Source organism: Desmodus rotundus, chromosome 1 (assembly GCF_022682495.2).
Source record: "Desmodus rotundus isolate HL8 chromosome 1, HLdesRot8A.1, whole genome shotgun sequence".
NCBI lineage: Eukaryota > Metazoa > Chordata > Mammalia > Chiroptera > Phyllostomidae > Desmodus > Desmodus rotundus.
The window spans coordinates 86,227,234-86,245,818 of NC_071387.1; the positions used below are offsets into that span (position 1 = coordinate 86,227,234).

Here is an 18,585-nt window from a genome sequence, read left to right on the forward strand (position 1 = left end):
GTAGAAGTAACCCAAGTATCCATGGATGAATGAATAAATGAAATGTGGCATATACACATGGAATATCGTTCAGCCTTGTAAAGAAGGGAAATTCTGACACATGCTACAATACAGATGACCACCGATGACATTATGCTAGACATAGTAAGCCAATTATAAAAATACAATTACTGTGTGATTCCATATACATGAGGAACTAGAGCAGTCAGCCTTATACAAATAGAAGGTAAAACGGTGGGTGCCAGGGGCCGGGCCAGGCGAGGCAAGGCGCACACATGGGGAGTTGTTCTCAGTGAGCACAGAGTTCCGGTATAACAGTGCGAGAAACTCTGGGAACGGGTGGTGGGGATGGGCGAACAACAGTAGTAATGTACATAATGCCACTGAACTGGTACTTAGAAATGATTACGGTGGCAAATTTTATGTTATGTGTATTTTACCAAAATAAAAAAAAATGGGAAAAAAAGAATGAAGATCTAAAACATGCTACAATACTAATGTACTTTGAAAACATTAAGTGAAGAAAGCAAAACAGGAAAGGACAAATATGGTATGATTCCACTTATAAAAAGTAACTAGAGTCATCAGATCCATAGAAACAGAAAGTAAAATAAAAGTTAACAGTGGCTGGGTAACCAGAGGTGCCAGAGGAGGAACACTGATGAGGTATTCCTTAGTGAGAAGTTTCTGTTTTCGATGATGAAAATGTTCTAGACATGGATAGCAGTGATGGCTGTATAACACTGTGAATATACTTAATGTTAATTGAATTATATACTTAAAAATGATTAAAATGGTAAATTTTCAGTTATTTAGATTTACAAAAAAAAATAGTAAAGAAATAAAAATAAACAAACAAACAACCTTAGCAAGAATCCCAACCATCTGAACAACAGAATCAGCAGGGCTGATGGCTGGGGGATAGCCCAGAACAGGCTCTAAGAGCCAGTGTGGGGGTCCAAGTGGCAGAACTGACACAAGCTTGCCCAGGGTTCACAGCAAGACCCTGCAGGGCCTTGGGAACATGTTAAGGATTCTCAACTTTGTTGCAGAATAACAGAGAATAAACTTGAGGAGTCAGATTGATGGAGATGTAGCTGTCAGGAGAGTGCTGCCGTCATTCAAAAGAGAAATAAGGGAGCTTCAAACTAGGAAGGTGGATGTGAGAGGAAATGAAAGAGGTTGGCCTCAATTATCCTTCGAGCAGCCAAGACTGACTTGGGTCAAAAAGCCAGTACCAGCAAATTTTAGTAAACTGAAAACACCCAAATTTTGTTCTGTTATTAGTAGAATTAGGCTTAAAAACAGTAAATAAATAGATCACAAGGAGATTAATAGCTATAGCATTTAAAATCATAGTGGAAACTGCAAAATATTTGGAACTGAAAGTCAAAGAAAATGCTCCATAACAAAACCTTTACAGCTAAAACCATTTAGAGGGAATTTTGTAGCCTGAAGCCTGTATTATAAAAGAAGAACAGCTGGTAATCAATAACTGCACATCTCTACAAACTTTCTAGAACAAAAAATGTAAGATGAAAAGAAATAATTAAGGAAGAAACTAATGAAACACAATTATATCATCAAAGCCAAGAAGAATTCCTTGAAAAGGCCAACAAAACTCATAAATCCCTCAAGAAACAGACTGAGCGCACATCCAGAAATCACCAATATCACTAATGAAGAACAAGATATCACTGCAAATCTTGCTAATGGTGAAGAGAAGATATTAGGAATTTTAATGCCAATTAATTTGAAAATAGATAAATTTAGAACTTTGATAAATTTCTAAATTTAGAGATAAATTTAATAAATCTAGAATGTAATAATTGCTAGAAAAGAAGAGCTTAACAGGAAGAGAAACTCCACACGGTACTGAAACTATAAAAGAAACTGAACCCGTAACAAAAACCTTACCCTCAAGGGATAGTAAAAGCAGCAAAATGTCCATCACAGCATGCAGATAGGAGGTACACGAGAGTTCCCTTTGGATTTTTCAACTTTTCTGTGTGTTTGCAATTTTTCAAAATAGAAGGCCTTAGGGGAACCTTCCCACACTCAGAAAAAGAACTGCCAGCTGAGATGGTCTCATCAGTGAACTTTGCTAAATATTTGCTAAAAAGAAGTAACACAATCTTGCACAAACTCCTTTACGATATTGAAAAAGAGGGAATACTCCTCCAAGTAGGTTTGATGTCAGCACAGTCCTGACACAGGAATGCATCACATGACAAAATCTAAGACAGCAGCTCCTGGCTTCTGCCCCACCTGGTCCAGGAGTACCTGAGCCTAACAAGGGGTGGCCCAGGGTGCAGTGTGCAGACCCCACCCACATCTTTAGCCTAAGATCACAGTGAGGATAGGTGGAGCTGGGCCTGTGAGGACCAGGCTGCACCCACCAGATCTGGGACAGTCCCACCTAGATGCCACCTGACATCCAGCTGAGAGCTGCTGCTCTGCTGATGCCTGTGGTCACAGCCCCACTCCCACCCTGTCCCTTTGACCTGGCCACACCTCACTTACATCCCGCACCTCGCCAGGGGTTGGGAGCCAGCCAGCCATCGCCTCCATGTCATACAGCTTCTGTGTCTGCTTCAGCTGGTTGAGTGATGGCTTCAGCTGTGAAGCCCCCACTGTCTTGCTGGTCCACTCGTCCACCAGCTTGTGCAGGTCATCCGTGAAAGTGCCTTTCTTGTTGTTGCTGTTGTTCACCTGAGCCTGGACAGGCAGGGCAGGTGGAGGGCCTGGCTCAGGGCCTGGGACCAGGCTGCTGGTGGAGGACCCTGGGGAGGCACACACAGGCCAGGGTTGGTGACACTGTCCACCAGTACCAGGGGCTGGCTGTAGTCATTCATACAATGGTCTCGCACAGGCTAGGCAACATCTTGCTTCAGGAGATGGTCTGCATTTTGGGGCCAAGTGCCATTTTTAGACATGGTAAAGCATTTCCACAGGCCACAGGGGAGTGGGCTATGTCGCCCATCATATCAGCCAGGCCAGGGGAAAGGACACCAGCTGCTAGCAGGCTGACTCCATATTCACTTTATGCATACACACCTTGGGCCTGCCAGGCCCCAGAGTGAGAGAGCTCAGGAAACTCCTGGCACAGACTGGGGGCAAACCATTCAGGCCTCTGCACTCTTAGATCTAACATTAGGACTCAGAGGGGATGCTTTGGGGACACAGCAGCTGCTGTTATACTTGTAGCAAAGGGAAAATCCTGTGATAGGCTGGGTCACTGACATTCCTGTGAATATACATGGCTTGGTGTTTTGGAATATAAGACACAGAAACTGCCCCTCTCCTCGCCAGAGCGCTGGGGAAGGTACTAATAAAGGGCACAAACCTAGAGCCTTCCATCCGTAATGTGCCTGCAATCTGGGTACCAGCAGAGCGGTGACCAGAGGAGGGGAGGCCTGGGCCGTGTGCTCCAGGAGAGGTGGGGCAAAGTCAAGTGCACTTGCTACTTCACTGAGAGATTTGTTTTAAATGACCAAAACAGGATTTTTTACTTAAAAAAAAAATTGCAACCCCTCCCTTCTTCCTACATATAATTTCTGGTTGGCAATTTTGAATGAGCCACTTTTTAAAAGTTCTGCATTTAAAATTAAAAATAACCTAAAGACCATCTCTTCAAACAAGCCATTGCAAAATGTACTCTACTTTAGTGGCTAGCAACAAAAAAAGCACAGACACAAACAGTTAAACATTAGTAACGAGATTCTACACACAGAGAGCTATCTCTACATGACCATTTCAGCCAGAAAAGAAAAAAAGAAAAAGAAAAAGGCACGAGATGAGAGCAGTGGGCAGCCCAGGTAGCCTGATACCCATTTTGCCCCAGGAACTCTCCTCTGGCACCATCGTTAGCGCTGCAAGGAAATACCCATTCCTACGATTTCGGACCAGGAGCCAATTAGCAATTGAGAACGTGTGCATGTTCTGGAGCAGGACAGCCTATTAGTTGTGTCCTGGCGAGAATGCACAAATTCTAAGAGCCATGGAGATGCAAAGGGGCACTCAGATGGCTGTTCCACCAAATGCAGGTGGAGCAGTGCCCACAGAGGGTTGGCGCAGAGCAGGCCCACGCCTCCCTGTCTGCCAGCCCCATGGTTCCAGGCCCAGCCGTGGAAACCCTGATGTGAACTAGCCACAATAAAGCCCATGCGATGGAGAGCGGACAAGGGATGAAAAAAAACCCTGATAATTACGACTGCTGTGCTCTTTGCCTAGACAGAGACGCTTCAAGGCAGACCCTGCAAGGGAGAAAGAAACGACACAAGACCACAGAATTAGGGAAGACAGTACACACGGGGTCAAGCCACCACACTTTAAGCAAAAGTAATCAGTGCGAGGAGTAGCAGAGGCCAGAAGTTCAGAGAAAAAAGACCAGCCTCCTGGGTTCACTGGGTGTCCCTGAATCAGTGTGCAGTTCACATGTGCTTCGCCGAAGGGCGGAGGTGCAGGGCCAAGCCCCAAGCTTGATAGAAAAGTGCGTATCTCTGGAAACATATTCAAAAAAAAAAAAAAAAAAAAAAAAGAAGAAAGGAAAAGAAGAAAACAAAACAAAACCAAAACAAAAAAGGCAAAGCACAAAGCTGGGCTTTTAAACCTAGGGCTTTTGGGAACCCCACTGATTGAGGCAGGAAACCCCACTAATGTCAGCCAGGAGAGTGCTGGCTCACTAGAACCTGGCCACAAGGCCCATGGGAGGTTTTCCAAGTGCAAAAAGATACATTGTTTTGCAGGTTTGAGGCCAGTTCTGGATCTCAGATAGCTGCCCTGCCCAGGCCAGCAGAGGGCATTAAGGAAATGCAAGAAGTCCTATAGAAAGGTGGGAGGCAGGGCTGACCCTCATTCTGTACTATGTTATACTTGGCAGCTTCATCTGGTACTCCCTATCCACCAAGCCATGTCAAGGTCTCCTTGTCACTGGACTACCACTAAGGGCTGCTGGAGTCTGTGATCCACAAGAGCCTGTCTGTGCTGACTGACACGCTGACTTTAGTGTCTGGCATGCCTTAACATTCAGTGCCCAATTGGAGAGCAGATGAGCTGGCCAGGAGGGACTGCTGCACCCCACTTACCCTGCCTTCCAGAGTCAGGCAGGCAGAAGTGGGGCAGGCAAGGATGGCCCAGGCATCCCTAAGGTCACTCAGCAAGGCTGCAATAACGTGGAGGCTCTGTGTTCTCACTCATGCCCCTCACCAGGAGCAGGACGCCCTGCACACAACCATGCTGCTCCTTGGAAGGTGTTGACAGCAAGCAGCAGCACCATTCCCAACACTCTAGCCATGGAAGACAAACAGTGCTGCCTCCTGTGTTTGAGGACAGAGGGCAAAGGTCGACCAGGCAACGTGAAGAACAGCTGAGTGTACTGGCCTCAAGTTCAGTTGTTCTTATTTTAGTTCATCCTGTCTATTCTGAGGCTGACTTGGGGAAAGGCAGGTGATATTCTGCTGGGATCTTTAATGTGCAAATAGAAAGGAAAGAGCCAGGCAGAAGCAGTCAGCTCAGCCAAATCTCAGAGGGAGCGTTGAAGGGCCTTTGCTGGTCTGTGTTCCAGATGGAGCCCTACTGGGAACACAGGGCCCTTTGGGAACTGCATGGGGCAGGTAGGAGGGTTCTGGCTTGGTGACTGTGTAGGGTACCAAGGAATGCACATTTCCCCATTGAGTTTATGTGGTGGTAGCCTTAGTTTCTAGACCATAGCAGGTCCCTACTGATGAGCGAGAACATGGGACTAAATGCCTAGGTGGGACCCCACAGCTTAATAGCAGCAGGTTCTTTCAAAAGGCTGCTCTGGGCCTGCCAGGCTAGATGTCTTAAGTTCAAGGCTGATTCCCATCAGCCTGTGGGAGGGCCACCCATAGCCAGCTGCCTGCCCAAAACCACCAGAGGGAGCCGGGGCCCCAGGCAGACCTCAGTGGGAAGACAGAGTGGGTGCCATGGGCCACCAGAACACAGTGCTTGGAGCTGGAAAGCCATACGGGTCCAGGGAGGCCTCCATGCCCATGCTCAACACAGGGTCAAGGTGACCAGAGCACAGACAGCTCCTAGCCCTCCCAGCTGAACTTTAAACACAAGTCAACCAGAGTCGGGCCCTATACTCTGAGATCATGCTGTTCAGCTGTGTGCAGAACTACAGCCTAGTGGCCATCATGTGGCTGGTGACCAGCCTCACTCCAGCAGAGCCCTGCCCCCTTCAACCTTCCCACAGTATCTGTCCTGGCCTGGAGCTTACCCTTTGTGCTCACCAAATATATGGCATTGGATGGACAAGCCCCATCCTGGCATGCTCACTCCACACACACCACAATGGGGCATACACCCCCTGGTTTCTGTTCATAAAGCTACCAGGCAGTAATGAAAGGGTGCCAGGACCCTCAGAGGGTCCACACAGGGCATGACGGTTTAAACCAGCCCCACCCCTGGTTTCCTGTGGAGAATGGAGGTTTCCCCTGCAGGACTTTGCTGTTGGCCAAGGCCTTGAGAAGAGAAAAGCCAGCTTCCAGACCTCAGAACTACTCAGGGAAGTGTCCATGTGGGGCAGGAAATCTCTTCCTCCCAGACTGTAACAGGGAAGCACACAGGATGACCTGGCGTCCTGTCCTTGTACAGCATACGTCTGTAGGAGTGTTTTTTTAAAGTAATCAGCCTTCTGCCCTCACAGCCAGACCAGGCAGCACTCAAGCCCACAGTGGGGCAAGGGCCCATGCTACTTTCCCCTACATTCACTCTGGCACAGGAACAGAGTCTGCTCCTGGCATGGACAATACTTTCCCACCCCCACCCCCGTTGGCTGGCTGCCAGCAGGATGCCTCAAAGTCGAGGGTGTCTGATGGGGACAGATTGCTTAAAAAATGGACCAGGCCCTACAGCCATCCCCACAGTTGCCATTTACCATGGTGTTCAAATAATGACAAAGACCACATAAAACTGCAGGGCCACAGCCTCAGTGCAGACCAGCCAGGGTTCCCCATCCCCATGACGACAGGCACATCTCTGACAGGTCGGCCTTATCCCAACAGTGGCACAAGGCACTTGGTTCTGGCACAGAGAAGAAAGTGGGTGGAGAGCACCAAAGTGTTGCTGTAGGTGTCTACGTAGTAAGCCACTAACTTCTCAAGCTGAGAAGTGACAAAACTTGTCCCTGAAGCAGGAACTGGGAAGTAGATGCCTGTTGGCTCTGCCCTAGGGTGACTTCACCCTTGGTGTCACTACCTGGGTTGCACAGGCCTCGAAGCAGAGGGGCCAGCCCCTTAGACCACTCACCAAATTGCCCTGGGTGTCCTCCCTATGTACCTTCCCCTGGACCCTCTCCCAAACCCACTGCAGTGGGTCCCCACAGGGAGGGAAGGAGGCAGAGAGAACACACCTGGGTGAGGGACCGGCCTAAAGGAGCTACACAGTGGCAGCAGGGCACAGATTTGCTGTAGCATGAATGTCAGGCACATTGTTGGACACAGGAGAAAAACACAAGGGCTTCATGTGTAGAGAGGTCCTGGAGAATATGGGCCCTGCCTCTGGTCAGGAGGAGCCAGAGGCAGGGAAGGACAACGTGCCTAACAACAACTTCTGACCAACAGGATACCATATTACAATCACTTCTGTGACATAACCCAAGCTGGAGGGTTCTGTAAGGTGGGGAGAAGCCTCTGAGACTACATCCAGGATTTGCCCTGCCTTAGGGGTCAGGCATCCCCAGGGGCCTGCCCACCTAATGGCAGGCCTGATCTGGTGCCAATCCCAAGGGGGTGCAGAGGCTGTGATCTCCCCATGCTCTAAGTCCCTAGGCTGGCTACCTCTCCTACTTGGGGTCGCCTCCTGGCCCCCTGAAGCTGTAGGCACCCATTTCTGACATCTCTCATATTCTCTGAGTTCTAGAGAAGCTGCAACTTCCTATACTTCCAAACTTTATGCAGATTTAATCGTCCCAGAGCCTTGTTTCCTGCTCATTTCAGGATGGGGAACTGAAAACCTTTCTCTTTCTCAGCTTTATCTTCAGCTTGGGCTGGGCCAGCTATCCTGCACCTCAAGCTCTAGCTTCCTTCTCCCCTGTGGCCATCCTTTCAGCCCTCCCAGACCAGCTCTGCACTTCCCTCCAGTCTCTCACCCAGGAAGCAGCACACAGTGGCTCCAGGAGCCCAGAGGGCCAGCAAGGTGGATACTGGGACCAAAGTGGGGGGTGTCCTGGCTCCTCTGGCCCAATTAGTAGAGGAGCAGGGGAGCTCAAGTCTTCATACCACTGGGCCTCATGGCCATGGGCAAGAGGGCCCAAAGCAGGCCAACCTCAGAGCGTGGGGCCACATCACGGCCTAAGAAGACTAGGAACTCAGCCCAGACATGCCTAAATATAACTGGGCTATGCAAAGGGCAGTATCCTCATGCTTACAGCATCACAGGAAACAAGGACTACCAGGCCAGTAGGAGCCGGTACATAAAATCACCCTGCCTAGGCCAGTCCCCACTGTCTGCCACCAAGCTGCGCTTCACATGTTCCTTTCCTCTGGGCCAGGACAGAAGCAAAACCTAATCTCTTTGTCCCTGCTTTGCCTTAAATTTTTCTCTTATGTTGGAACAGTAAGTAATCGTGAAAAAAAAAAAAAAAAAACCCTTAAAAACAAGCAGAACCAGGTACATAGAAAGGTAAAATGGTGATGACCTGAAACTCATGTGTGGTGCTGCTTACTCACAGGTTTTTACTCTAACTACCCTGGGAAAACCACCACCTGCTCTAATGTGCTTCCTACATATGGCCAGTGGCCCTCCCAGCAGGGACACAGTTGCCCATCTGAGCACGAGATACCTCAGGATCCAGATGATCTCACACCACAGCCTCCAGGGCAAGAGCCATGCAGATACGGGCAGAAGGGGAACACTAAGTGAACAGGGAGCTGGGATGCACTCAGGACTCCCCACTTCCCAGTGCCCCCATCTAACTCTGCAACTAACCAGCAGCCCAGGGATCCCCAAGCTGAACCAGGCATCCGTCAGTGGATGAGGAGAGCTGGGCAGTCCCCAGGGCATTTTCTACCTGATCGCAGGCTTTCAACCTGGCCCGCCCACCTCGGGGGGATGCCATGGGCCCCCTTATGGGGACGGATGCTTACTGTGGAAGTGGCTTCAGGTTCCAACAAGTACAATGTATCTTTATTGTACAAAAACCACATGCTCCAAATCAGCATATCCAATCCAATTGGTAAAAAGCTTAATTTTTCTGTTAAAAAAACAAAAACCTGAAAAGCCCACAGCTTGAGATTCATTTGCCAATCCATCTGAGGGGTAAAAACAACTTTGGATGGCCCCGAGCAGGTATGCCATTCCTGGGCATGAGTCCTGGGCACTAGGAGGACATTCCAGGGACTCTGAAGACAGCTGGGACTGAGGTTTGGTTTCACAGGGTTTTGCAGACCTGCATAATTGACTTCATCTCTAAGGTCCTTGAGATGAGAGGGACACACACCAAGTAAAGTGCAGGAACTAGAAAGAAAATAAGGAGGGGCTGGCCCAGATGTGGAGTGTGGTGGGAGGCTGGGAGTCACCTCCCCCAGAGCTGGAAGATTCTGAGATGAGCAGAGTGGAGAGAGGGGCTGGGGTGTCCTAGCTGGAGCATGTTTTCAGCACTCCCACATGCAGGGAGTGGGCAGTAGGTGGACAGTACTAGATGTGGTGATCCAGCCCTTGTATAGAAGTTACACCCTCCAATGACATTCTAGCACTGTCCCAGCTCACTACATGCATGTCTTCAAAGTCCAGACACATGTGAAACACATCATGCATGTAGAGAAGGCCAGAGTTGTCTTTTTGTTGTTGCTGGAACGGGGGACAGTGGATGTGTATATTTGCCACAATCGCAACTGAAATAAAAGTACATCCAACTTTTATAACCAGAAAAAACAAAAACAAAAACAAGTGATCAAAGAAGTGTAGGGCACCTTGGGGCCTGGGGGTGGAGCCGAGGCTGGGAGTAGGCATAGTGCTCAGGCTGGGAGTGGGCAGGGCACCGAGGCTGGGAGTGGGCAGGCTGCTACACATGCTTTCGGTGCCCAGGCAGGAGCAGAGAGCATGCACTAGTGTGCTTTCTGGGGCTAGACGGGCGGGTATGGATGGGACTCCATTTTCGATATTAAATGAGTTCAGTGGGGTGGGGGAGGCATCCTACAAAAAGTGTGGAAGGTAATGAAGACAGGAAGAGGGTGGGGAGAAACCAAGGGCCAGGCGGTGATAAAATACAGAAGAACAAATACAGACAGATGGACACAGACACGGGTCCACTGAGGAATCGAGCGCGAGGTTTGCTACTAGACTTATGGGTCACTCTCTCAGACGTTGGGTGGCAAACCGTCCAGCCTGCAAATGAATATAGAGGGAAGAGAACAGAGAGACAGGCATCAAGTACAGTCTCTGGGCTTCCTCCTACACCACCAGCCACATCCGCCTCAGTCACTTAGCATCCACGGCTGCACCTAGCCCAGCCCAGAGGACCACAGCCACCGACCACATAATGGAAAGGAGGAAGCATTGGAGCGCAAGAGAAGTGGACCCCAGGAGAGCGTGCGGGGTGGGGGCGGGGGAATCAGACGTGGCAGTGGTCACCACCTCTCTGGACAGAGATGGTGCAGGTGAAGCACCTCATCGCACAGCTGCTGTGTCCACGGCAATTCCTCCTCAAGGCCAAACTCCTAGCTCAAGAGTTATGCCCTTGTTCGCCCAACAGCCCTTCTGGACCCATGTTTAGTGGGGAACAGGGCAGGACAGAGTGGGCAGTGCCTGGGACCTGGCACAGACCACACAGCAGATGCCACGTCTGACCTCTCAGTGGTCCTGGTGCCTTTCCCAGGTCACACTAGCCAAGCACACCTCCCTCTGAGCCACTTACAGCAAGACTCTGATGGCTGGGCCATCCATCTTTTCATTGAAAGGCTACCTCTACAATTACTTCTTTAAGAAGCTGTTGGCAGCCTTGGCCACAGCTCATGTCCCCTCTACACCACACGGGCCCTACTTCACTAGCACATGCTCAGAGACGGGCAAGCTGAGAATCACCTGGGCCATGTGCTCCGCCTCCGTCACTGGCTAAGCCGGAGCAGATGTCTGCAGACAAGGAGGCCCGAACAGAGCAAGGCTGCTGGGTCTGAACTGCCTTTCCACACGGGTCTGAAGCTGCTGCAGGCCCCGCCCCGGCTTTGGTGGGGTCCTTAGCAGGAGGGGCTCTGTTGCAGTCTGACAAATGACCTGGGTGGGGAGAAGGGGGTACAGGCACTATAAGGTGCCGCAGGACAGACCAGCCAGCACAGGGTGCATCTGTCCTCCCTGATCTTTGCTGGGTGACCTTGGAGAAGCTGAGTCCCTGCAGGCAATGGGCATGTGGCTGGGTTACCCACATGGGAGCTCTAGGAAGATTAAAAAAAGTAACCACAGTCTCTACCAGTTGACAACACTGTGTTGGGCTTGACTTGTGCAGATGCAGTGAAAGGACTGTGGTACATCTGGAGATGTGCACCTGAGCTTAAAGGGGGGGCCTATAAACTTCCTCCTCACTCTAATTAGTCTCTTGTTAACATTAAGAATTGGCATGGAATTTGTGTACTTCTCAAAATTCGTGGGCCTCTGCCCTGCGGGTTATATATGGTACCAAGGGTTTGTGGTCAGCTCACCACCAGCTTCCTGCCTGGTGCAACTAAGGCTTCAACTCACTGGGTCTCCACCCCAGAGTGTAGAGTCAGGGGCCCATGTGCACTCTGAGTGCCCAGGGTTTGTGGTTAAGGGCTGGGGTCCTCACCACCCTTCTCCCCAAAGGCTCAACCCCCACCGTCATCAGGTGATATATGTCTGAGAAACTGGGCCAGAGGGAACAGCCCTGTCCCAGGTAGCAACCTGCAGTAAGGAGCAGGTTGGGAAAGGGCAGGCCCCAGTTTTAGAGACTCTGGGCTTCCTCATCCCTCATACACTGCAGCTCACAGGTAGTTGAGTGCTCTGAGCAGACCTGCCCACTCACAGCCCTTTCCTCTTGCCACAGCATGGGGGCAGAGGCCCTTGCCCTCCACAGCTCATAGTGGCTTCCCCACTCCCATGAAGGAGAGTCATGAAGCACTCTTCCAGGCCTCAGGGGGTCTGCCCAACTACCAGCCCAGCCCCCTCCCTAGGGTAGCCAGTAGCACACAGGGCTGACCTGTACTGGAGGCCACAACCTTGAGCTGCTGCACCAACGGGTTCAGCAACTTCCCAGCCTTCAGCTTGCTCCTGCTGGTCTTTCTCCGGCGGCTGGCTGGGGGAGCCGTATGAAAAAGCCCCAGGTTGGGGGGCAGGGTCTTGCCCAGGCGGCGGTATAGGGCTTCGATCTCTTGCTTCTGCTGGCTCTGCAGTTCTGAGATCTCCTTCAGGTGTCTGCAGGAGGGGAAAGAAGGGAAGGGTTAGGTAGGCCTCCTGAGAGCCCAAGGCAAATATGAGGACGGGGCAGGCAGCCTGCAGGTCACCCTAGGCAAATGGGGCCACTCAGAGGGGACTCAGCAGCATTTACTTAAATATCTTTCTGTCTACTTCTAAACCAAGTGGGTATCACTGAGGGCCTGGAATCAGCATCCAATGACACAGAACTGCAGACCGCCAGCCTAGGGAGGCCTGTTTCCCATCCAGGCTCATAATACTGCTGTGTTTTAGGGTTTTTCTTTGGGGGTGGGGGGTGGTGGTATGAACAACTTCACACATTTATGCTTGCTATACAAACCCTGTGCATAAACACAGGTGAAAAGTAAAATAATCAGTTCACAGAATTAAGAGCCTGCTTGGGTTCATCAGGTGTTATTTCCTTCACAATGGAGGCATCTCAGATGAGGGAATGCCAGCAGGTGTGAATTGAGACACACGTGGTCAGCCAGGGACCTGAGGCTCCAGCTCCTCCCTGCCAGGGGGACTCCCAGCTCAGGCAACACCACCCGTGGGGCACAGAGCTCAATTGACAGGTCACATAGGTGGGAAGCCTCATTAAGGCCTGGATGGAAGTACTGGCTTCGGGCAAGGGCAGTTTCTAGGATAAGCCAGAGACGAGCCAAAGATCCCTGCCAACCTCCCTCAGGAGTCAGTGGCCGAGCCCCTGGCTACCTCCCTTGTCCACCCTCCTACCAACTTGGGCAGTACTGGGCCAGACACTATTCCCTCAGCAGTATCTTGTGTCCCAGCCACCCTGGCCAGGGGGCTCAGCCCCTCAGCCTCACTCCAGGCCCATTTCCTTTGTGTGCGGCTGTGAAACAGGTGTTTTTCATGGTTGGACAGGAGGAGCCAAGTTCTAATTTTTCCTCTTATGTCTTCAACATCTACCAGGTTTGTTTTAGAAAAACAATTCTCTAAACAGCAAACTACTATTGCATCAGCCTAGCTTCTCACAGGCTGTGATGTTTCTAGGTGAAAGCTGGCTGGTGGAGTAGGGGGAGGGATGCCTGGTCAGCCGGGGAGCATTTGATTTAAGACTTGGGGGAGACCCTCACTCTGAAACTCCTTCCCAAAGCCCCCTCTTTCCTCCCTTCCACACAGCCACAGGGGCTGTGGCAGGTCTCTCAAATCATGGGGCTCCTGGGGGTTCTAAAAACTGCAAATGCTGGGGGTGGGGGCAGGCACCTGTGTTTCCACAGTGCCCAGGGGTTCTGACACAAGGCTACCTCCTATCTGGCAGCCACTGATCCCCTCAATTCAGATCCAAACCCCACCCCCTTCTAAAGGGTTCCCTCTTTCTACTGGGGTCCATCACTGTCCCATCAGGCCAGACAGCCAGGACTTAGTATCCTCTATTTCCCCATTTCTCAGGCTCCTGGAATCCTTTCCTTTGTGGAATTTATTCCTCTCTCCCTTCCCATCCCTGTAGCCCACCCCTTCACCTCCAGGCCCTGCCCCCTCAAGAGTGCACAGCAGCTTCTCCCTCATTTTTTAAAAAGATTTTATTTATTTAGAGAGAGAGAGGAAGGGAGGGAGAGAAATATTGATGTGAGAGAGAAACATCAATTGCTTAGCTCTCATTCGTGCCCAGAAGAGGGACCAAACCCACAAGCTGGGCACATGCCCTGACCAATATCGAACTGGTGCCAACCAACTGAGCCATACCAGTCAGGGTGCTTCTCCCTGATTTTCTTGCACCAAGACCCCCCCCCCCACACCACTCACAATCTTCTACAGCTCCCCTCACAGCAGAGGGCGCCTGCCTCTGGGCTCCCCTTGTCCCATTTTGTTTCTGCTGACCGAGAGCTTCCAGGGCGACACCCCTGAGAGAGCACAGATGAGCCCCTTTCTCCATGCCTCCTTGGACACCACATCCCTGGATGGAACTGGACGCCTCAATGGCCGCTCCATGTCTAGCCTTCAGCTGTCACAATGTACCAGCGGAGGGAGCTACAGGTATCAGGTGCCCCAGGGCTGGTCCTGACCTCCCACAGCTGGGATAAAGGGACAGGGAGGGGCAGCTGGCTCCTCAAAGGGCAGGGGGCAGGGGAGCCAGTGGGCAGTGCCTGACAAGTTCTCCCAAGCCCTCCCAGCAGGCACAGCCCTGGCCCATCCACCGAGAGGGAAGAATAGGAGAGAGGAGGCTGCTTCTGCTTGGAGTGGGCAGTTTCAGGGTTCACTCCAAGAACTCTCAGCCCACAGCCATTCCTTCTTCAGAACACCAACCTCTCCCCACCTCAATTACTACACTGTGGCGTCTCCTGCCCAGAAGACTTCAGGGTGCAGCTGCATCTCAGGGACCTTGACCACCTGCAGAGTGTGAGGAGGGCCTGGGTCTGAGCAACACCAGAGCTGTCAAGGGCCACAGAAGGGGACGGCCACAGGAAATGGAGAGGCACAGCCCCAAGACTAGGGACCAGGCCAACAGGCAGCAGTAACAATCACCACTGCCCTGTCACCTGGTTCAAGCTCCATGTGTACATGGTGGGACCTGAACCTCAACTGCCCACTGCACCCTAACACCGTGGCCTGGAGCACCGCACTGACAGGCTACCCATCCCACAGGACCTACTTCTCTCGTAGACTCTGCAGCTCCTTCCTGATGTCGGCATCCTCAATCTCTGAGTCGTTGTCACTGCTTATGTAGGATGACTGGGAGTGGAAGGAGGTCACACTGATGGTGGGGACCTTCACACCCATTCTGCTGGGTGTCTCTGGACCTGGAGAGCCAGCCCTTGAGGACCTGTGCAGAAAGGCAGTGGCCTTCTTCACAAGGTCACTAGCCACACTGCCACCGCTGCCAGGCAAGGAGCCATGCTTCAGCACAGGGCGCCTCCTACGTGGGCATTCATCCCCAGAGTCACTGGACACGGGCTCGCCAGGACAGACCTCGATGGAGGAAGCCGTCTGCACACGCCGCAGGGCCAGCTTCACGTCAGGGCTGTGGGGCCCCTCCTCCAAGTACACATCAGGTGGGGCTGAGTACCGCAGGCTGTGCGGGGAGGCCAAGGTCCACTCATCCTGGGTGCTGACTACGGAGAACCGGCCCACAGTTTTGGCTGGTGAACTGCCATCTTGCTGCCCTGGCTGTTTCCGAGGGGACCCTGAGGCCAGAGCACCATGAGTCTGGGGGTGGCTGGCCTGGCTGCCCTCGGTCAACATCCTGGGGCAGCGTTGCATGGGCTTGGCCGCAGTTTCCCCAGGGACCCCACCGCTCTGGTCTGTGAGCTCCAGATGTGCAGGGATGGCAGAAGCAGGGGCATCCTTGGGAAATAGAGGAAAGGAAAAGATTCCACGCGAACACCAGCAGAGAGCAAACTCCACCAACCAGCTGAGCATCTCAACGTCTCATTGCAGAAAACTACCTACCTGAGGGGCACTGGGTGCTGCAGGTGAACCTGAGGCTACCCATCCTCCATCAGAGCCCAGTATGTTGCTCAAAGATGTTGCTGCTGTAGGAACATTAAAGTCATTACTTGGGCTTGTACCGAGGACAAAGGCAGGAATGGCTTAAGGCCAGCTGAATCATGGTGGGAGGAAAGCCGATGGGAGGGAAAAGGAGCCACAGTGAGAAACTGTCCTAACCTCCAGTCCCCTAATTTCACAGGAGATGCCCTAGAACCTGAGGAAGGGAGAAACTGTAAGCCCACTACCACTCAGGTCCTTGCAGGCACATGCTCCAGACCCTTGGGCAGTCAGGCCCTCTACAGACCTGACAGTGTCACCCTGTCTTACCTGCCATCTCTGTCACCTGATGGCATCACCCTATCTCTCCCTGATATGTTCTGATGATAAACAGGTTTGATGAGGTCCTGGAAGGAGCAGATCAATAGGGGTGATTCCTAGGCCTGCTGCTTGTGTCTAGGGAAGGTCCAAGTTATCCAAGTCTGTCTCAGTTTCCCTGTCTACAGAATGGGAACACAGCATATTTCTGACCCGCTTTCCCAGAACTGCTGTGGAAAGTGAATGATAGAGCAGGAGCGGATGTGTGGGAGACTGGCCTGAGCTGAGACCCACACATGACAAAAGAAAGACATGGCAGGCCAGAGCTGTGTGTCAGCCCAAGCAGGACTAACATGCTACAGTGGGGTGGTGACAGGGGCTAACAGAGCCTTCAGCCAAGCTAAGGGGAGGGGGCTGTCACCCATTTCCACGGTGGGCTTTCTCTTCTTGGCACGTGAACACACACTGAGGCATCATGAAGGGCTCTGCCATGTTTGGTTCCCACCCAAGATGCTGCATGATGAAGGGGAGGGATGCAGAGTGCTCTGAAGCAAGAAGTATGGGGCATCTCGTGCACAGTGGGGGCAGAGCCAATAGACCTGGGGCTCATCACCTGTCACTGGTGGGGATGCAGCCTGCTCCAACGCCACCTCTAGCTCAGGGGTCAGTTCTGACTTGTCCAACTGGAGGAAGAAACACAGAGGAAAGAGCCAGGAGTCTCACTGACATCTCTGCAACTAAACTGCAGATCATCTGCTGACATCCCGGGGCTGGGCTCCCCCTGCCGAGGCTGGAGCAGGGCCCCATCCCAGGTGCTCCACACATACCACTTGGCACCAGCCAGGTCCTGAACCTGCACCCGCACACCCCATGTTCCCAAACAGGCCACTTGTTGCAAAACACACTGGCAGGTCAGGCTCAGAGATGGGACTTGGAAAGCAGGACAGGCGGGCTGGGGTGAGCTCTGCACAACCAGACTCTACTTGGCCCCTACCTCTGTCCAGACCCCTGACCCAGGACAGCACCTTTCAGCAAGGCTAGTACTCACCACAAACTGGGAAGGCAGGGCTGGGTCCCTGGATGCCTCTGTGTAGGGCTGATCCCCTTTCGGGGGCTCCAGGATGAAGTCTCGATCACCCATCTCCACAGGGGTCTCAGCTGAGGCTGAGGAGGTGGGCACATGCTCCTGGTAGAGCAGATTCCGTAGCTTCTCATCGAGGCTCTTGATGGTGCTGTCCACGAAGCCCACTCTGGGAGGTGGCCCTTCCCCATCTGACTCCAATGGTTGGGGGAGGGTGGTGGGCCCTAGTGGGGGGCTTGGAAGCTGGGAGGTAGCCAGGTTGACGGCCCCAACCACAATAGAGTGTGGAGGTAGGGACTGGCCCAGGGCAGGCTGAGGGGTCCTGCTGGAGGCACTGGGTGCAGGGGTTGGAGCTGGCAAGGACTCTACCTGGGTGCTGGCCTCCCTGGCTACGGCAGGCTCCCTGAGACCTGTGGGATGGTGGGGGGCCTCTGGGGGGGAAGTGCAAGGCCCTCGGGGTATGTCTGGGAGCCTTGCAGCAAGCTGGGCATCATCATGAGTCTCTGCCAATGGCTGGGAGGTCTCACACTCACTGGCCATCCCCTGAGAGGTCACTGGGCCCCCTGCCTGCATGGCCACCCCCCTTGCTGGTTCTAGCTTGGGGCTGGCAGCTGGTGCAGCCATATCTTGGGGCATCACATTCACAGAAGGGGAGGATGGCACCAAAGGGGCTGGTGTGCCCCCAGGGGTGTCCCTGGAGCCTGCTTGGTTCAGAAGATGCAGACCGGCTGGAATGACAGGTTTTTCCATCAAGGACAACTGGTCTTTACAGGCTGCTGAATCTAGAAGAAATAGGAAAAAATGCCTCTGTACCAGCCTTCTCTGGTCCTACTGACCTGGTGCTTCACTGGCCAAACATGCCCTCTGTGGGGTGGCAGCACCCTCAACACTGGTCTCTTCTTTTCTCTGATGCATCACCTTCAAAATAGGGAAAGTTTTAACATAGTCCTTAGAAAGAATTATAATTTGGCTCAATACAATAAATTTTATAGCAAGGGCTTCTAGGAATAGAAGAAATAGTTGTCTTACTCTGTCCAAATTCTTAATAAAAAGTAGTAATGTTAAAAGGAACATTACCTTTTATTATTGTTTTTTACTTTATTGTTGTGCAAGTACAGTTGTCTGCATTTTCCCCCCACCGCTCCCCACCACCCCAGCCAAACCTCCCTCCCTCCCCTGATTCCACCCTCCCCCTTGGTTTTGTCCATGTGTCCTTTATAGTTATTCCTGAAAACCCTTCTCCCCTTCCTCTCCATATCCCCTCCCACCACTCCTCTGGCTACTTTTTATATAACACCAATATAGAATTACATTGAGAAATCATGATAATCATTCAGCTCTGAGCATCT

The 18,585-nt window shown here is 52.0% G+C and overlaps 1 protein-coding gene across 17 annotated transcripts in view; it reads right to left on the reverse strand.

The window, feature by feature from the left end:
- The window catches only part of WNK2 (WNK lysine deficient protein kinase 2), a 151,960-nt gene that overhangs the window by 27,683 nt on the left and 105,692 nt on the right, over positions 1-18,585 (reverse strand). For 8 of the 17 annotated variants that reach the window (XM_053925761.1, XM_053925751.1, XM_053925738.1 and 5 more), the window contains 9 exons: positions 17,204-18,018; positions 16,769-16,838; positions 15,802-15,884; positions 15,005-15,696; positions 12,176-12,390; positions 11,050-11,238; positions 10,255-10,353; positions 4,212-4,256; positions 2,515-2,783 (listed from right to left, as the gene is read on the reverse strand). In XM_053925761.1, coding sequence (XP_053781736.1) covers positions 2,515-2,783; positions 4,212-4,256; positions 10,255-10,353; positions 11,050-11,238; positions 12,176-12,390; positions 15,005-15,696; positions 15,802-15,884; positions 16,769-16,838; positions 17,204-18,018 — 2,477 coding nt within the window. The remainder of the gene's footprint in view (positions 1-2,514; positions 2,784-4,211; positions 4,257-10,254; positions 10,354-11,049; positions 11,239-12,175; positions 12,391-15,004; positions 15,697-15,801; positions 15,885-16,768; positions 16,839-17,203; positions 18,019-18,585) is intronic. The other 9 variants (XM_053925733.1, XM_053925724.1, XM_053925720.1 and 6 more) reach the window with 8 other exon arrangements.